The sequence below is a fragment of the Seriola aureovittata genome, chromosome 15 (assembly GCF_021018895.1).
Source record: "Seriola aureovittata isolate HTS-2021-v1 ecotype China chromosome 15, ASM2101889v1, whole genome shotgun sequence".
NCBI lineage: Eukaryota > Metazoa > Chordata > Actinopteri > Carangiformes > Carangidae > Seriola > Seriola aureovittata.
The window spans coordinates 16676322-16697097 of record NC_079378.1 but is presented as its reverse complement, the minus strand read 5'-3'; the positions used below and the strand labels follow the sequence as shown (position 1 = coordinate 16697097).

The window sequence follows — 20776 nt, the reverse complement described above, 5'->3', positions numbered from 1 at the left end:
TTAGGGGTCAACGTTTAGTCACCAAATTTGTGCTGACAGGATTTATTCACACTTCCCTACAACAAGAATATTGTGACATGAAGTTAATCCAGGAGCACTTTTATGAATATAAATGTAGAGAGGGAAGTTATATATGTTTATATGATTATATGTTCTTTGTTTGTCATCTCTGTGCATGGATATGCTCAGGATGAAGTTTGCTGTAAATATACTCACACATGCACATACTTAGACACACAAACATTTTGGCAACACCCACTTGTATTTCCAGTTTGACTACCCTTGAGGCTTAGTCTTTATGTCACTCCCTCCCTCCCTCTGTTAAATCATGAGGGCTGGTGGAATGATGTTTTAGAAGATGAGCACATACATAGTTTGGTCTCATTATACCACTACTTCACACTAGTGGAAGCATTAACAAAATAGTTTTCTTCATGGTGGAGAGGAGGCGGTGTGGCTCAGGTCCTATCTGTGTAGCGGTCTGGCAAACTATTCAACGACTCAGGAAGGGAAAATAGGGCTTGGCTCAGGCTGTGTTCAGCCATGGACAACTGCTGACCCAGACTGGGGATATTGTCGAGCAGTAAAAAGAGCACTTTGAGGAGATCCTGAACCTGACCAACATGTCCTCTCTGGAGGAAGCAGAGTTTGAAGACTAGAGGGAAGCCTCTCCCATATCCCAAGGGATATGGGTCAGGTCAGGTCAAGGGACAGTACCTGTGAAATGGCAGTCCAGGGATGGGGGACCTGAGGGTGTGTTCCAATTATTGGGGTATAACATTGCTTAACCTGGGATGAGATGAGAGGCAGCACCTCCAAGTCTGAGTTTTCTGCCAGAAAATGGTGGATTGCGCCCTCCTTAGATTCACTGGTAGATAAGTATGGTGTCAGCAGTAATCGTACCAGACCATTGTGGTGAGGAGGGAGCTGAGGCAAAGCTTTTGAATTACCAGTTGATCTTTGTTCCAACCTTCACCCGTGAGCTTTGGATGGTGACTGAAAAAATGAGATTGCGGATGCAAGTGGCTGAAATTAGTTTCCTTGGTAAAGTGTCTGGACTCAGCCTTAGGTATAGGGCGGGAAGCAAGGATGTCTGGAGGGAGCTCGGAGTTGAGCTGTTGTTCTTTCGTGTCAAAAGGAGCCAGTTGAAGTGGTTTGGACATCTGATTAGGATGCCTCCTGAGGGCCTTCCTTTGGAGGTTTTCTGGGCACGTCAAACTAGGAGGAGACCATTCATTTGATATATGTCACCTTACGTGAAATTTATGCAAGATTAATGGTGTCCAACTTGTAATTGAAAATTTTTGGACAAAAATGGGACTTCAGTTATATAACATGCAAAACTGATTTCTATGTGAACACAGCCAATACCTGTCTAATACTATAGCACTGAGCACATGTAGCATTAATTGGCTCACTGGTAAGTGATATCTAACTAGTAAAGAATAAACTGAGTAACTAAATAACTCTGGCCAAGGGAGACAGAATTAATGAAACACTAGGCCACATGGTTAAATTTAAGTGAGAAAAAACTTAATCTTTCTGCTATTGAACAGTCTTTTTTGATAGACAGAGGAAGAGTTGCAGTTTTTTTAGCTTTTTTTTTCTTGGCCCATCCCAACATTATTCTTTAACCCATTAAGTCATTAATGACCAGTTTAAAGGATATACAGCTTTCTTTTTTTGTTATACCCTAGCATTTTCTTGTAGCTCAAATCAAGACTATGTAAATAACATTATGCAATTTTACCGTGTCACTTATACTATATAATATACAATAGAGAATTCCCATGTGTCAAGTTCATATCGCCTTATACTTCCAGTTATTGATCTCGGCTCCAAGATAAATACATTTTAACTTTGGTTTGATGTCCTAGTTCATAGATAAATACAGTGCAAATGAGATTAGACTACAGGGTCATTGTTCAAAGGGTCACTGTCCTATCTACCTGGACCTGGTGAGGCAACTGCTGTGGACTTTCGTTTGGACTGTCACTCATCAGGCTGTAGCAGTATGGCTTTATTCAAATATTCGTTGACACAGTTAGTAGTTTGTTTGTTTTTTGGCCTTCAAGGACTTTGACTTTGAAAACCAGTTACAAAGTGAAAAAAGTGACTTTCACACTGAAGTGTCTAGTTTGTACTACCACTCTACTACACTTTTTCCTCTTGTAATTTAATACAAACTTTTTGGTCTGTTGGGTGAAGTCTCAAAAAAGAAGTGGCAAAGGCTAGTTATTGTTTCTCTTAGAATGCTAAACTATATTGGTCAGAAACCCTTTGTTCATATAATTTGATTAGATTTAAATTGATATTGGAAAAGATCATTGTCACATTTGGGTCAAGTTTCAAGTCTAGTATGAATTCAATATTGTAACTTAATATTTCTAACACTCTTAGTGAAAGCTCTGACTCTAGTGGCCTCCAGCTGTAACTCAGAGTCACATTACCTTGGTGCGGGCTCACCATATGTACACACACACAGACACACAAAATGCCTTTTTGTTTGTACAGTTTAACTAATATTGACAGCTACCTACTTCGAAAGGCAACAAAAAAGTGCAGTCTTGGAGGCTTTAGCATAATTATCGTCTTGTTTACATTTCACACCCTTCTTGTGTCCAGATGTTATGGCTGAGTGCTGCCTGTTTGTCTCCTTCTCATGGGGTTGGCCTTGGCAATCCTATCTTCCCCATTATCTGCTGCAGCTGCAGAGGCATGACCTCTCTGTGTCATCAATGATCAGTGCCTTTACTAACTTCAGAAAGGGAAAGAGGACAGTACTGTAAGAAAGTATCTTATTCACCCTGTCAGTCTTTGTCATCGTAAGAACAAACCTGTGAGAGTTTGGCAAAACACACTGTGTTTCTATACTTGTGACCTCAAACTGTTAAAAGTGTAAAAATAACTCACACCACATGTGGCAAGGCAGCGGTTTTACCACAGCCCTTCTTTCAAAGTTATAAGCAAAGGAAGGGCAGTTCCGCTTTTATAGGAAGTGAACTCTCAAGGCATATGCATCTGTATGTGACATTTTGCCCCCTTTGTTTTGCACACACATTACTTGTTAACATTTTGATTTGAATATCATAAATAATTGGTCTGATGATGTACAGGGAGGTCGACTACAGCTCGACTACAGCTCTCTTGACATCAGTGGGCAACACTTAGGGTAAATTTTCACTTACCAACATATGAAGAGTGAAATATTATTTGCACTCAATTTGGTCAAACAGTGGAAAGTACTTACAGTCGAACACCCTGTAGCTGTTTAACAGTTTAACAGATTTTTTTCTAAACTAAAGCAGACTTCCTAATACAGTTTATAACTGTTTGTTACAGAATATAACTGCTGAAAATGTGGTCTTTAAAGATGTAGTAATTGTAACCTTGATTGAAAACTATTATACAAAGATGATAATATACCTGAATTTGATAAAGTGTTAGCCCTGTTTTGTTGCTCATCTTATTTGAAAGTGAAATGTAGACGCCACTCTGACCCTCAAAGGAAAAGTATTAATGTGTGATTCTGTCCTTTTGGGCCAGTCTTGGCAGTTACAGATACAGGGGCTGGAAAGATTTGGAGTCAAGCCATACCTTGTACACTAGAACTCATCAAAAGTAGCTTTTCCTCCTGTTGTTGAAACATTATTTACAAATACCAGCTCCTCCTACAACTACTCTAAAACAGTTTGCCCTCATTGTTTGCATTGCTCACGGCATCCAGTATCACACTCTACAGTTGACTTACACAGTTGACTCTCAGCTCAAACCACTTACTGGTGTCAATAAAAATGGTAACCCGGAACCACAAAGCTTACAAGATGCTATTTTTTTCTTTCTCCATACTGTATTCAAGATGTAAAGATATTCCCTTAATGAGTGCCTTTAATGAGTGCTTAGGATCAACTCTGTAATTTCAGAGAGCAAAATAGATGGAAGCCTATGGTTGAGAAATTGAATCTTAAGCCTTAGTTTTTGGTTTCAGTTACAGAGTTCATGTTAACTGTAGGACAATGTACTGTCTGATTGTAGCATTATAACTAATGCAGGTTTCCTCTATATAGGTTCTTGGAATAAATCAAATGTAAGTATTTCTTCCTTATTTGTAGATATTGCCCAACATATGCCAAGCAGCACATAAGTGTCAAACAAAACTGTCCATAGAGAAATGCATAAATACATACTGTATAAATACACACCTCTTACGATGTGGTTGTCTTTCACTTGCTTCATGTATACCACACTTGATTCATGCTCAATTTGTTTTCTGCAAGCTGTGCCTTTCTCTGTGCCCTTTGGCACAATACCATAATCTTGTCTGTGTGGTAATGTCCAAGAGAAGGTCATTAAAGCAGATTAAAGCAGACAGATTGATGGAAGTAGTTTAGTCATTCTTTCTGAGGACGGACTGACCAGAGGCTCTCATTACGCAAGCCCAGAGTTGGTGAGGGACAGAATGTCAAAAGTATATGGAGTCAAGGGCATTTCAGCCTTGCTAGAATTAGCTAGGGACAAAGACATGACTTGGGCAGAACATGACATGAGATGAAATTGTTAGCAGCACCTAATGAGTAACAGCCCAGGCTGAAAGCAGACCTACTGGTCTTTGCTTTTTACATATCTCTTTTAAAAGCTTTTTACATATTTGGGAGTAAAGGAACAATCTCAGTAGTCCAGTGTTTTGGACAGTAAATGGTCAGGAAAAGGAAAAGTGGACTAAATGTGCAGTATTCATTTGTTGCCATTGTGTGAAGTGTTTACCATGGTAAGCTATTTATGGATGGAGTCACTCCTTGTCCTCTGTGCTGAAGCGAGGCCACTGGGAGCCCAAAGTGCAATGTCATGCAACACAGCAGGGGGATGCAGGATCCATTGAGAAGACAGTGAGCAACATACCAAACTGTCTGTCTGTCTCTGATTCCCACTCACTGATGCTTATCTTTGTCTCTGTGTTGGACAAACAGACAGTTTCATCAGTGGCAGGGCACGGTCAGTGTGGGCAAGGAGCAGTGGTGACATCTTGTACCTGGCCAATGTCTGTTGTGTATACAGCAACAGCAATACAACACAAATATTATTGTCAATGAGAGGAGCTTAAATGTACAGGCCAATGAACATTCAGTAGAAATCAAGCCTGTAAATACTGAAAATTGTGGACAAAATCTTCAATTAGTGATGATCAATAATCTGTGCAGTGGTAGAGAGCTGGTTAAGCGATTAAATGGCTCCGTGTTGAGTCCTAGCTTCCATCCAAGTTCTGGCTGAATCAGATATTTCGAACATTCTGTATATTTGTGTAGTACAAAAGTGCTGGTGAGGGTTACAAGAGGGGTTAGAAGAAGATTGTGAGCTTGCAGAACACCTTCCATTCAAACAAGACTCTGCCTCATTACCGCTGTGCATTGTCTGACATCAAATAAAGTCTGCATGGTGCATTTCTTTTTAAAAATGTAAGCTGCATTTTTATAGTGCAGGGTGTTTGCAGATTTTATATGTGTACCCACCAATTCAACATACATCGGTTTCTGTAAAGATCCAGTCAATACGTCATTTTATTTTATAGTGTTATCAATTAATTCAAATTTGTATTTTTTTTTTATTTCTTTATTTTGCCATTTTTGATATCAGGGTATCTCTTTTTCCAGAAAAATGGCAGCACACTTTACAGGCAATACATAAAATCAGCACAATATGCACTACAGATCAAAACAGTAAAAACCCATAGCCAGACAAAGTGGCTTTATTTTATGTGTTTTTCATTGCATCAGTGACATCTGTTCATTCATGAATGTATTTATTGAACCATAATCCAACAACTTCAAAACAAAAAAAGCACATTGTAAGTAGGGACATGAAAAATGGGAAATCATAGATTCCTCTGACTAGTCAATACTTTTAAACATTGTAGCACACATGTTCAGATAACCATAAATGACTTACTAAACACTAAATGTTAACCATGACCTCAGTAAAATGGTACATCTGATACAGACTTAATCTTGGTCTTAGACTGCACATGTGCTGTTCTGCTGCATACTGTAGATGTGGTATTTTTTTCCTTCACAGACGTGTGAGATTCATTGTTGGTGTTGTATCGGTCTCTGTGTTATCATCAAACATGATCCTAGTCGCTATGTGCCACAGAGACAGGATAAAGTCTGGCGGCATATTTGCTCAGATTACCTGCAGGTAATCACCATTATCAGCAGTGCCTGAGTTGCCTTTGTTTGGGGGTAAAATGCAAAATCAGCAGCGAGCTAAACCTCAGTACCTTCAACAGTACAGAGGGCACTGGCTAAGCCTGGCCCCACTCTACTCCGTGCCCTGACATATACTTACTACTTACTACCAGAGACAAACATGTTCAAAGTGACTGGACATGCCCAAATATGCTTTTGAAACATTAAATGATGCCTCTAACCACTAGTTCTCATCTACCATTAGTAAACAATTCAGAAAAACATGGCACACAAAATTGTAAGCACTTGTTTTTCTAGCCTACACGCAAAGAATCTCAAGAAGGAGAGGTAGAGGTCCAGGATAGTCAGGGGAATTTTAAAGTTTTGAATGTTCATTTCTGTGAAACTTAAATTAAGAATACTTTTAATTCTTGTCTCAGAAGGCTTTTAATGTACATACAATAAAGTAATTTAGTAGTACAGTCCAGTTTAACTTTGTTTAACATTTTAATTTGTTGAAAAACTTTTTCATGATTGAATTCATGTAAGACATAGAGTATACTTTGTAGGATTCAGACAATATTCAGAGCAGCCAATATCTGTTTTATGTTGGATTACAAGCACGTCTTAGTATAAATGGCAGTTTTATCACATCTGGCAGCCACTGGCTGTGGCACAGTGCGTAAGACTAACTAATAATTACTAGGCTTGCTTTCTAAAGCTCATACAGTCTTTTCCCACTCTTCTCTCTTGTCCCATAATGGGTCATTTATAACAATGTTGGCAGGCTCTGCAGATATTTTGCAAGACTTGAGACATCTGTCAGTATAGAGGAGGATCGTCCTGGTATTGTTGATCTTTTCTCACCTTACAGCCATCAGGATACTCTGTTAAAAATAATAATCTAGCTTTCTGTTGTGAAGGATGAGCATTTACAGGTTAGTAAAAAACAATAAACCATTTAGAGGTGGATTTGTAAACATTACAGTTGACATATCCGAACCTCCTATGCACCCATAACAAGATCCACAAATGTCAGATTGTTAGAGGAAATAGTTGCGCCCGTTTTGCCCTTATCTACCATAGTAACAACTGATGACAAGTTTGTGTTTGCTCGCTGTAATGGGTAAACACGTATGAGACTGATGTCTGTGTTTGTCTGTCCTGTGTTCTTGTTCAGTAGCCTTGTTATTAGGAGTGCATCACCAATAGGGTAGCAGCATTTCTTCTTTAGGATCCCTGCCCAATGCTTCCTCCTCAGTATTGGGTTCTGTCACAACATGACCAAGCTTCAGGAGGAATGTAGGCTCCTCTGCTGTACTCTACCTGCCACAGTAATCCACCTCTGCTAGCTCATTGAACAGCTTCAAATGGCTTTGTGGTCCTTTTAATAATTGAATAATCTGTTAGTGTGGTACATCAGAGAAATATAGAGACAAAACAGGTTTAGTCAGTCAGTTCTTGAAAGTTGGAATGAGAGGGTAATAAAACGCCAAATTCCAAACAACCAGCACACCATATTGCAGTACAGACTCAACCAGGTCTAAACTAAAGTAGGGCTGTTTGAGTGATAGTAGCTCTTGGTCCCTGATACCCTTGAGTTTAAGTTAACCAGAAAAAAAGCAGGGAAAAGACACATTCAGGAAACAAGAGGGCTGATAGCTTGGGTAGCAGAGAAATGCCTGTTTCTGCCTCAGCTCCAGCCCTTCAAATGTGCCCGTAGGCCATGACTATAGTCAGCCCTGTCACCTGCTTTGAATTAACATATCTATGATAGCTGCATATCTTTTGTCTTTAAATGTTAAATTTGTATAATGGAAACTGCAATTGTATATCTGTGCTGAATCTGGAGATTTGAATACACAAGACATATTGTTCAGGGCCTTTTCTTAAAATATGTCAATTCATGTAAATGTGTATTTTTGTACCTATTAACTGTAATCTCTGTTTGTCTAAATGGTTACCATAGTCAAATAGTAGTCTCTCTAAGACCAACATGTAAATCTCATTCTGCTGTGTGTTTGACAGTATATCTGCTGTTTGTAATGCATGTGTCAATTGTTACAAAGCCCTCAAACAGGAAAAGAGATCGATAAATCACATTTGAACACACTTAACACAAACTTAATGCTTCCTCTGCAGTCTTGTGTGAGATACAGCCATTATAAGAGCCAGTTCCTGTTTGATTTTAACTAGCTACTGTTTTCCACTAAAATGTATCCAAATAGGCTGTCTTGGGCATCCAAGCTATGAGCAAGTATATGTGGTACACGTTCCATGAGTTGTTCTGCTGTCCTCAGCTCTAATGCAGAACATGGACAGCCAAACAACTTTATCCTAGATGATGGAATATATTTTGCTATCACTAACACTCTATTGTTGGCCAGTGCACTTCAGCAGACAGTTTTGTCAGGAGAAAAGCAACTGAAGCAAGGAAGGGTGATCCGTAGAGCACTGGCATTTTATTTTAAGCATAGGCCAACAACAAACACTTCTTAGTGATAGTTTTTTGATGGTGTGACAGACCCTGAGATTTTCTTTTCAAGGCTGTTAGTTGGACACAAAAAACACTGTGAAATATTCAACAAGGAAAACATGAGACTTGACAGATGCAGCCTTCTACAGTGGGCAAGACTTTGTATAACAGCATCTTATGAGCATGTTGATGGAACATAAAATAAATAATATAAATGATTATATGGAAACCTGCTTATTGAAATATCATTGTAGAGGATATCATTATAAGAGGATAAAATACAGAGCTATAGGGGTATTGAGTCTTGTATTTCAATCATGTTTAAATCATTATTTGTGATAGTTTCTCTTCTGTTTTAGAAAATTAGTAGCAGATTGCGTTCAGTTTGCTGGTACTATCTGTATTATTTTAAAAGAGGAAAACTCAAGTAGAGTATAGAGGAGGAGGAAGCACCTTTAGCTCACAACAGTTCAAGCGTTATGTCCTGTTGTATTACTCCACCCAAGCTTGTGTGTAATTTCAAAATCTGTTCTTTTTTTAGCTGACAGTTGGTGGAGTGGTTGATTCCACAACATGCTGTCTTTGGTCACCTCAAATTGCTCACTTCACATTGCTCAATCTTTTTTGGAGTGGCTTAGTATTCATGTATTAATCAGAGTCTACTAAAAACAGTTACATCTTAATGATATTCTAATTCCACAAGAACTGCCATTAATGTACTCACCTTGATTTGATATCAGTGATTTCTTTTAAAATGACTATATTCAAATTGCTTACCTACAGTCTCCCACAGTAACATGACCTGACTAGATATTTGGGCCTTGCCTTGGGATTGGAAGTCTCAATTTTGAATAGTTGCATTTGGTTGTAGTTGCTGTTGAAGTTATCTCAAACCAACCATGCTCCTTTGGCTTTTACATAAGTAAAAAAAAAAAAGGAAATTTGGCAACATTTAAATACTTGCTGGTAGGAGCAAGGGCGATGCAGGGCAGTTATTAGTAATTATGTTAGTGAGTCTTGTCCAGCTTGATGGACTGCCTGACCCCTCAAGGGCACTTTCTGTCACATTAATTGCATTTCTACCTTTCATTTAGTTTTGATGCAACATCTGAAGCACATACGATTTTCGTTTGTGTGACGAACACTTTTTTAAATATCCAGCTTTGTTGCCAATTGAATTGCTAAATTATGGTTTCGTTTGTTTACTGTTAAATATCAAAATATGAAGGCTTCACCATTTTTATTGTTAAAGATGTGTTATTGTTAAAGATCCATTTATCCTCACCACCATTACATTTCATTTCATGCTGCAGTAAGTAGGCTTTGTTTTGTTGAACTCATTAGCACAGAGCTGCTCCTAAGATCTATTTTCTGTTTGCTTCAGGGTTATTCTGTGTGGACTTGTGTTAGGTGCAGTGCATTAAGTAGAATGCTAGAAAAGCAGGGAGACCTTGTGTCCTAGAAATGAGGTCACCTTGTTAGGTGGCGGAGCAGGATTAGCTTCTTACTCCCCTGGTCCATATGTCTGAGCTGCTGTTACAGCTTAATTTATTGTGATTCTTTTTTTAGCCCTGCTCTAATAAATTAACAACAAGATTGCTCACTAAATATCATTGTCTTTGTCCAATTTTGAATAGTCACTTTTCTCTTCTAAACTCACATCATTAGAGTAATTAGCGATGCACACATGAGCAGAGCCATCACTAAACTTGGATGTAAAGAGTGAAAACCTCTCACTAAGCTGTCAATACAGTGATCCTGGAGACTTAATGGTGCAGCTTATGAACTGCCCAGGACAAGGACTTAAGTCTTTATGATTTACTGTTACTTGTCTGTGCTCATATGTGATCAAATTGGTAGACCGCACTGGTGTTCGTTTGGAGCAAAAGTAATTCCCATTAAGTTAATTCTGTGACAGGAATTATATTGAGGCCAGTGGCATCAGTCAGTAGAGTCAGTTGTGATCTTGGTGCAATGTAACTTTAACCCTTCTCCTTTTTTTGCCCTTTGCAGATGAGCGTGAAGCAGTACAGAAGAAGACCTTTACAAAATGGGTGAACTCTCACTTAGGTCGAGTGACTTGTCGCATTGGTGACTTGTACACTGACCTGCGCGATGGTCGCATGCTAATCCGCCTTCTGGAAGTGCTCTCAGGAGAACAGCTGGTCAGTATCACACAGAAACCACCCTTGTCTGCCCCAAACCTGACCCAGGCCCTCAACACGGCCCTCACCCTGCACCACAAGTCAGGAAGAAGGAGCAATCATGTTCTTCATTTCTGCTTTCTCTTAATGTGATTTACTTTTCCTCCTGCTTTGTCTTGTGTTTCTCTTTTTAAATTCCTGTTCCCTTTCCTCATCATGTTGTGATCACGTTGCACAACAATGTCAACCTATGTCTTCTTTTCTGTTTGTCTTCTCTCCCCACAGCCAAAGCCCACTAAGGGCCGCATGCGTATCCACTGCCTGGAAAATGTTGATAAAGCCCTGCAGTTTCTCAAAGAGCAAAAAGTACATCTAGAAAACATGGGCTCACATGACATTGTGGACGGGAATCACCGTCTCACCTTGGGTCTCATCTGGACCATCATCCTTCGTTTCCAGGTAACATACAATGAAGCTCTTCTCATTCCCCTCTCAGCCCAGCTACCACGTTTCTCAAACTCTTTCAAAAAGCCAGTTTTGCTGTGGGACATCAGGTCTCTGCATGTAGCTAAGTCCATCCTCAGGCAAACTCACCAAACTTACTTAAGAATTTTTTCAACGATTCCTTAAATGTGTTGTAATATACAGTTACAGATAAGAGCATATAATGATAATATTGGAAAGTCTAATCATATAGGAATTGTATAGGGAATAAGTCTTATAGGAATTAAGTCTTGGTCACAGTCTTAACTGAATAACTGCTCTGCTGACAGATCCAGGACATCAGTGTGGAGACAGAAGACAACAAGGAGAAAAAATCAGCTAAAGATGCTTTGCTGCTTTGGTGCCAAATGAAAACTGCTGGGTGAGAAAAGGAAAGGGCTTAATCATAGAGGATGAATGCTGTTAATATGTTGAAGTAAAATGTATGGTTTTACTGAAGGGGTTACTAGTGAATTTGCTGTGTTGAGTTAATGATTAATGACTTCTGATCTGACCTTTGCAGATACCCCAATGTCAACATTCACAACTTCACTACCAGCTGGCGAGATGGTCTGGCGTTCAATGCCATTGTGCACAAACACAGGTCACTGACTTCTTCCTATACTCGATTGTTGATGAAGCTGGCTCCTTTTAGACTTGTAATTAGATTTAAAATAATTTTAACACAGCTCCATTTTCAAAGTGAGGATTTTATCCTGCAAAACAAAACTGTGTCCAGTATCTTCACCCCCTCTTTTATCTTTCTTTACCTAATGAGGAGCACCTGTCACAGTACCATCACACTTCTCTGGGGTTTTTTATCCCCTTTTTCTATTTAGGTCTCCTCCTACTCCTCCCATCCTTCAAACAGTCTGCAGTATGGCTGAAAGGATGAAAATAAAATAGGGACTAAGATGACCTAGATCACAGAAATAATAACCCACTTATTTTCTATGAAGAACTATGCCTGGTAACTCACTTGCACACCCTGCTGGTAATAGTGCCATGAATATCTTGTGTTAAAATTAATCTGTGAACTGAAACCAAAAGTACTCTAAATTTCTGGGTCAAATACAACAGAGAGCATTCTTCATTACAGTGAATACCTAAGGTGATACTTGATACATGAGTGCTAATATTGCTTTCTCAAAAGTTACTGAACCATGAGATATTCATGTAAACTATGACACTTCAATTTACATGGTCAAGCCTCTATTCAAACTACAGAAGGTGCACCACAGCAGGCAATTACAATATGCAAATTTAGTTTTTTCCCCTAATCTACAATGTGTTTCATTAATGAGGAACATGCTTTAGGATAAAGGTTTCATGGCCATTGTACAGTTCAAAATTCTGGTCATGGTCACTAAACCTCAATGAGAAAATACCCATGTTTGTCCTCCTTTTGAGAATGCCAATTCATGCTTATTGGACATTAAAGTTTTAGTGACCTATAAAGATGCCTCCCAGACCGATTTTATACCTGATTTATACCCAAGTCAGTGTGATATGAAAAAATAGGTTTAGCCAAGAATAGGCGATAATTGGCTGGAGTAGCTTCCCTAATCCACAGATGATAAACCTGTTTAGCATGCAGACAACTTTACCTTAATCCAGTGGATTATATTATGCATCCTGGTCTGTAAACAGAGACATTGTCATTGTAGACGGTAAAAATACTTTTTTTTTTTTTTTCCTATACTACAAGGAGGTGATACTATATCAATGACATTACTGTTTGTTTTCACCCTGCTGTCCTCTGCAATCTGTACTTATTAAATTCATAACTGTTCTCTTGGCCTCTGCAGACCTGACCTGATTGAGTTTGACAACCTAAAGAGGTCAAATGCTCACTACAATCTCCAGAATGCTTTCAATGTGGCTGAGAAGGAACTGGGGCTTACCAAGTTGCTGGACCCAGAGGGTGAGTGTGTAAAACTTCCATAAAAACATGAAGCACTCCTGTAAGTCTCACTGATGGCCTGACACTGTCCACTAAGGCACTAAGCTGATGCCCGAAACAGACTAATGGGTGTTGGACTATGGAGGATTACTGGAATTAACTATAGTTTAGGCATCACAACATCACGTCAGCTACACTGACATCACAAAGAATCACATCCAAAGATGGTAACAGTGGGCACCTATTCAACTCCTCATTCAGGCTATTTTGAGAGCCAAACTTCACAGTGTTGTTTGTGCATGCTGAAGTTTATGATGAGTAGATTAAATAAAGTTTGGATGCAGATGGATCATGCTCTCTCTTTTTCAGATGTTAATGTTGATCAACCTGATGAAAAATCCATCATTACCTATGTCGCGACCTACTACCATTACTTCTCCAAGATGAAAGCCCTGGCAGTGGAGGGCAAAAGAATTGGCAAGGTTAGCTGTGTGTGCGTGTGTCTACACATTTGTGTGTGAGTAAAACAGTGAGTACGTGGGCAGTGTTTGTGGGCAGTGCCCAGTTGCCTTGACTCACAGACCTCTCCTCGTTGCAGGTGCTGGACTATGCTATTGAGGCTGACCAACTGATAGAGAAGTATGAGACCCTGGCCTCAGAGCTACTGCAGTGGATTGAGCAGACCATAGTGACGCTTAATGATAGGCAGTTGGCTAACTCACTGAGTGCTGTGCAGAACCAGCTCCAGGCTTTCAACTCATACCGGACTGTGGAGAAACCCCCCAAGTGAGTAACAGAAAGCTATGTTAATGTAACCCAGTGAATAACCAAATGCCTGCTAACCATTAGGATCTAGAGTGTGAAGCTATAGAGTATGTTAAACAGAGGTGATGTCTGTGTCCACAGATTTACAGAGAAAGGAAACTTGGAAGTTCTCCTCTTTACTATCCAGAGTAAGATGCGAGCAAACAACCAGAAAGTCTACATGCCAAGAGAGGGCAAACTCATCTCTGACATCAATAAGGTATGGGTTGCTCTAGATGTACAGCCTTCCATCTAAGAATGTTTCTTAATGTGATGTCATACCATATGTCAATATGTTAAATAAGCAGCTTGTTGCATGCTTTTGGGTAAATTGTTCATGTTCACTTTAGGGTTTTCTTAGACAGAAGTGTCATACATGACTATTTATCTCGTCATGGTTTCAGCAGTATGCAGCATTGGTGTCATAGTTGCTGGATCTTACCAGCTTTCTGTTGTGTTTTCATTGGTGTGACAGGCATGGGAGCGACTTGAAAAGGCAGAGCATGAACGTGAGCTGGCACTGAGAAACGAGTTGATTCGCCAGGAGAAGCTGGAGATGCTCGCTGCTCGTTTTGACCGCAAAGCTGCTATGCGGGAGACATGGCTGAGTGAGAACCAGAGGCTTGTGTCTCAGGTAGATAGATGAAAATCTGATATATTAAAAAACAGACAAATGTATGGCAACTGAGGCATTCTTATTTCTGACTGGAATACATTGAATAGTTTCACTGTGATGCGCTTAATTTCCTCTGTTATTAGGACAACTTTGGAACTGACTTGGGAGCAGTGGAAGCTGCCACCCGTAAACACGAAGCAATTGAGACAGACATCGGGGCATACTGGGAACGTGTGGCTGCTGTGGAGGCTGTTGCCAAAGAGCTTGAAGCAGAGTCATACCATGATGTACGACGTGTAATTGCACGAAGGGACAATGTGCTTCGACTCTGGGAATATCTGAAAGAACTTCTGGTTGCACGCAGGGAGCGGCTGAATGCCCATCGCGACCTACAGAGACTGTTTCAGGAGATGCGTTACATCATGGACTGGATGGCAGAAATGAAGGTAAAGACCCACTGAACAAAATGTATGCTTATACTATTTTAACAGTACTCACATTGTTTTAACTTGTTTTAAACTACTGCTTTCATTCCTATACTCTGTTGGCTTTGTTTTAATTAACAAAAAGGAATTTCATAATCCATTCAATTAAGTTAGTTGTTGTTCATATATGTTCACAACAGCATTAGCATCTGCACTTACAGCAGTTATTAGCTTTTTATAGGCCTAACCTCAGGAAAGCCTGTCATTGCTGGCTGAGGTCGGCTGAGGAATATGTACCTTTCTGCTTAAGCGGTTAAATCTGGTGACTCCCATTCCCACATGCTGTGATATTAATTCACTTGGATTCTGCCATTCTCAAAATGCTGGTATTGCCAAATGCAACTGCCTGATAGCCACTGACATAGCCTTTTGCCTTTCGCCTGCCATTAAAGTAGCCTAAGTGATTGAACAGTAGGTTGTATCATTCAGTGTACTTGATTTACATGGTGCACACGTTAACTCCTAGAGATGATGACGTTAGACATCTAATAGAGGTTACAAGTCTTTGTAGTTATAGGTTTAACATGCTGTTATGTTGTGCCAGTAAATTCACTATATAAGTGTCCTAGATATTCAGCTTTGACCTTAATTGTGGTGTTAATCATGAATTGTTTTAAACTAATAAATATCTGTCAGTTTTGTATCTGTTTAAAAAGTAGCAGACAGCTGGGGTGGAAATGTACCATCCATGTCTGCACTTGCTTGTCTGGGGTGGAGTTGAAAAGGACATTAACCTTTTTTTTTTTTTTCTTCTGTAATTTTCAGTGGTAGTTGGAATCACCCTGTTAATGTCTTGGTGATTAAGTTGCCCATTACCATATAATTAGAATGCTTGTATACAGTTTATTATCTGATTTTTTTTTTTTATTTTGTTTGTAACACAATGTCCTATTGTCATTTAGTGACCTACTCTAATGGTTTAGATTAGAGGAATTTTCTCTGCTGTCATTTGAGTACCATTTTGGTTCCTTTTTGTTCAGGTTAATGGTCTGAAGCTTGTTGAAATTCTTTTTTCAGCTATTATCGGTTTTTGTTTATTTAAAATGTCACCAAGTGCAGGGCATAGGCAACAAAATCATTCAATCTTTATAAATATCTGTTCTGTTTACTAGATTTTAGATTTTTCCAGGAAGATTGTTCACTCTTGACACATTCTGTTGGTGGACACAATATCCAAACTAGTTTCCTACCTTGTAGTTGCTGTTGCAAACACCCTTTTATTTTACTCTTATTTTTATAAGTAACCAAATATTCTACTGGACTGTGTTCTCTGTCTGTTTCAGGGTCGTCTGCAGTCTCAGGATAGCGGCAAACATTTGCATGATGTGTTAGACCTACTTCAGAAACACACTCTGGTAGAGGCTGACATTTCAGCTCAGGCAGAGAGGATCAAGGGAGTGCAGGGAGCCGCAAAGCGCTTCACTTCCTATGAACAGGGTGAGTTTTCAAACATGCTTTTACTCATTCTCTGTACAGCCATGCAGCTTTGGTTTAGCCTATTTGTGAACAATATCTAAGCACTGTGCACTCCTGCATTTTCTGATTGCCAGCCTACAAACCATGTGAGCCAGGGCTAGTTAGTGAGAAGGTTGACCTGCTGGGTCAAGCCTATGAGGAGCTTGGTCAGCTTGCTGGGAAACGCAGAGAGAGTCTCGAGGATTCTCGACGTCTGTGGCAGTTCCTGTGGGATGTCGGAGAGGAGGCAGCCTGGATCAGAGAACAGGAGCAGATCCTGGCCAGTGGAGACTGTGGGCGTGACCTCACTTCCGCTCTTCACCTGCTTAGTAAACATGAGGCTTTCAGGGATGAGATGGCAGCCCGCTATGGCCCCCTGAGTAACAGCATTGCTGCTGGGGAAGCTTTGATTAACGAGGGACACTTTGGAGCCCCAGAGGTCACAGAGAGGATTCAAGACATCCGTGCACAATGGACACATCTGGAGGAGGTGGGTGGTGATCATCACTCTTTGTATTTGTGAGACTGTTACCCACAGTATAAAACTATTTTCTCCAAATATAGGTTTTTCTGTTATATATTTCTTTTTCTGTAATTTTCCTTGTTCTTCCTGTTCCCCAGACAACTAAACTGAGAGAGCAGAGTCTTAAGGAAGCTGTGGCTCTGCATCAGTTCCAAACAGATGCCAATGACATGGAGGCCTGGATCATGGAGACACTTAGGCAGGTGTCAAGTCAGGAGGTGGGCCACGATGAGTTCTCCACCCAAACTCTAGCTCGCAAGCAGAGGGAAATAGAGGAGGAGATCCAGAGCCACCGCCCCCTCATCGAATCCCTACATGAGCAGGTCCAAGCACTGCCACAGGCCTATATACAATTCCCTCAGGTATGTGTGCTTTTTTTCATACTTTCATACTTCACTGATGATGTTCCATTTACAGAACTGAATTATGGTTTACTGCTTACTGTAGGTGGATGGACGCCTACCTGCTATTGAGCAGCGCTATGAAGAACTGGAGTTTCTGTCAGCAGCTCGGCGGCAGGCTTTGGAAGGTGCCCTTGCCCTCTACCGCATGTTCAGTGAAGCTGGTGCCTGCCAGCTCTGGGTAGAAGAAAAGGAGCAGTGGTTACATGGCATGGAGATACCTACCAAACTGGAGGACTTAGAGGTGGTGCAGCAGAGGTCAGTGTGTGAGGAAGGGAAGGGAAGACTATAAATACAGATTTAATATGGAAGAAACATGGTGAAGGCTCAATTCATATCCCTCAAAAATATTCAAGTTGCAAACATTGAAGCTGAGGTTTACAGATGTGAAACAATAATTAAGACTCAACGGTCTATATATCATTTATTAGCTCAAATTTTTCCCTAAAGTATACAAAATGTCGCTGCTTTCTGTCACAAGTAGTTTTAGTATCTGCAGAAACATCTAGTTTAAAAGACCATATTCTTTTTAGAATGAGTGAATTGATGCTGTTTCTTAACTTTATGACTGCAGATTTGAGACTCTTGAACCTGAGATGAACAACCTAGGCACTCGTGTAACTGATGTGAACCAGGTGGCTGAGCAGTTGCTGAGCTCCGACAACTGTAGCAAAGACCAAATCCACCACACACGAGACCAACTGAACAACAGGTCAGATCACATAACATATAAGGCCAAGTAAAACCCACTATTTTACAACTCAATGAGCGCATTGGTTGTTTTTAACCTGCATATTGCATTTTGTATGGTCCCCTAGATGGACAGAGTTTGAACAATTGGCTGGCCAGAAAAAACAAGCCCTAGAGTCTGCTCTTAACATCCAGAACTACCACCTGGAGTGTAATGAGATCCAAACTTGGATGAAGGAAAAGACCAAGGTGATAGAATCTACTCAGAGCCTGGGCAATGACCTGGCTGGAGTGATGGCACTGCAACGCAAACTCACTGGCATGGAGAGGGACCTGGAGGCAATTCAGGTATGGAGAGGTTACATGCAGTGACTTATGGGTGAGGGATTGGAGCAGAAAAGACTATAAACAATGCAATAAATAATTTAAAAATAATGCACATTCATTGTGGGAGCAATTTGGGTTTCATGCTGGGGAATCTTCTCATCATTTCTGCATTTAAACCATTCTTTGTGTCTTTTTAGGGAAAATTGGATGACCTTAGAAATGAGGCAGAAAAGCTGGCCAAGGAACATCCAGATCAGGCAGGAGAGATCCAGGGACGTCTGGCAGAGATTCAAGAGGTGTGGGAAGAGTTGAATGCCACCATGAAGCGACGTGAGGAGTCATTGGGCGAAGCCAGCAAGCTGCAGGGCTTCCTTAGGGACCTGGATGACTTCCAGTCCTGGTTGTCCCGCACTCAGACAGCCGTGGCGTCAGAGGACATTCCCACTTCTCTGCCTGAGGCTGAGAGTTTGCTAGCCCAGCATGAGAGTATCAAGAATGAGGTTGATAACTATAAGGAGGACTATGAGAAGATGCGGGCAGTCGGTGAGGAGGTGACCCAAGGTCAGACAGATGCCCAGCACATGTTCCTGGCCCAGAGGCTCCAGGCACTGGATACCGGGTGGCATGAGTTGCGTCGCATGTGGGAGAACCGCCACAGTCTTTTGGCCCAAGCCTTTGACTTCCAGACTTTCTTGAGAGATGCAAAGCAGGCAGAAGCTTTCCTGAACAGCCAGGTTTGAAAAAAGCACTATTGAAATAACTGTGCCAGTGAGCTGTGGCCTAGATGAATCAAAATATGTATCAACGTACAGCCTTATTGGCTTCGTCTATAGTCAAGCAGCCTAATAACTGTTTGCACCTAAAATATATGTACTACATCCTTCAAATGGATAATAACAGCTGGGTTAAAGCATGGGTAGAAATGTAAATCTAATTCAAATTTTTCACCAGACTAACTGCCCTCTTGCCCCTCCCATTGTTATTAACATGACTAAGATTTGCTTGATTGCATAGCAAAATCATCACAAAGTCATAATCTTAAATAGTTAAATTTAATTAATTAATCACATTTTCAAGCTTAAATTCAGTTCTGCTGAACTAAAACACTCTGCTTTCACAGGGTTAATGCAGCACAAGCATGTTGTTCTGGTAATCAGAAATATGTGTTAATGTTTACTCTATAGGTTTTTATTGTGTTTGCATGGGTTCTTGTGGTTTGTTTACATTGGCGTCTAGTACACTTAGTATTCACACACCTAGCTCTTAAATAAGGGCAACTGGGAGGTGAGAAGTAAGGTGCAGTGTAACTGGGCCACAGGCCTTAATCTGTAATGTGTTGGCCACTATACTCCGCTTATTTTCATTCTATAAAAATTAGATAATTACTATTATAATTCTATGTAGCACAAAATCTAATTAACAAGAAATTAAAGTTCATACAAATGTAAGGACTGGAAGAACCCAAAAGTAGGGATTCAAAGACAACTGCAGCAAATTATAAACTGTTGAAGAAAAACAGAAATTTGTAGTTTGATGTTGTTTGAATTCTTCACTATATCCCCAGCTTGTGCTTGTTTTACATGTTTTAATTTCAATATATCACTGACAGTAAGCCAACAGGCTGCAAAACATCAAAATCATTGGAATTAGATAATAGCATGTAAGAAATGTTAAAAACAATTATAACATTCCTTTTCCTTTCTTTGTGTAGGAGTATGTGCTGTCCCACACAGAGATGCCCAGCAGTCTTCAGGGAGCGGAAGAGGCCATTAAGAAGCATGAGGATTTCCTCACTACCACAGAGGCCAGTGAGGAGAAGATAACTGGTGTGGTGGAGGCTGGACGGCGCCTCATTAACGATTGTAATGCAAACTCTGACAAAATCCAGGAAAAAGTTGATTCCATCCAAGAAAGGTTAGAGCAAAAGTACAAGAAGGATGAAAAATCCCAATAATGCAAGTTTTCCTTGTTGATAAGATGTTTGAAGAGTGGCTCATTTAGCTCTCCTTAATTTTCTCCAGGCATGTTAAGAATAAGAAGGCTGCGAATGAATTGCTTACAAAGCTTAAGGACAACCGTGAACTTCAGCACTTCCTCCAAGATGGCCAGGAGGTAAAAAAAAATGAAATGAAATAATAGCATCATGAGTAAATTAATAACATGCTTAAAGTTTAAATATGTCAAAGTTACCTAGTACTGTGACTACACATGGCTTCTTTTATCATAAGAAAAAAGCTATAGAATTTGTGTTTATCGCTTGTATTTCTGTATAATTATATTAATAATG

At 40.1% G+C, this 20776-nt stretch overlaps 1 protein-coding gene across 5 annotated transcripts in view; it reads left to right on the top strand.

The window, feature by feature from the left end:
- Positions 1-20776, top strand: part of LOC130182172 (spectrin beta chain, non-erythrocytic 1) — a 55836-nt gene that overhangs the window by 22974 nt on the left and 12086 nt on the right. For all 5 annotated transcript variants that reach the window (XM_056396841.1, XM_056396840.1, XM_056396843.1 and 2 more), the window contains 19 exons: positions 10672-10823; positions 11088-11261; positions 11576-11667; positions 11809-11889; positions 13094-13209; positions 13558-13670; positions 13787-13974; positions 14095-14212; positions 14468-14626; positions 14752-15054; positions 16377-16530; positions 16644-17038; positions 17170-17433; positions 17519-17730; positions 18047-18184; positions 18291-18510; positions 18687-19223; positions 20201-20403; positions 20511-20601. In XM_056396841.1, coding sequence (XP_056252816.1) covers positions 10672-10823; positions 11088-11261; positions 11576-11667; positions 11809-11889; positions 13094-13209; positions 13558-13670; positions 13787-13974; positions 14095-14212; positions 14468-14626; positions 14752-15054; positions 16377-16530; positions 16644-17038; positions 17170-17433; positions 17519-17730; positions 18047-18184; positions 18291-18510; positions 18687-19223; positions 20201-20403; positions 20511-20601 — 3710 coding nt within the window. The remainder of the gene's footprint in view (positions 1-10671; positions 10824-11087; positions 11262-11575; positions 11668-11808; positions 11890-13093; positions 13210-13557; positions 13671-13786; positions 13975-14094; positions 14213-14467; positions 14627-14751; positions 15055-16376; positions 16531-16643; positions 17039-17169; positions 17434-17518; positions 17731-18046; positions 18185-18290; positions 18511-18686; positions 19224-20200; positions 20404-20510; positions 20602-20776) is intronic.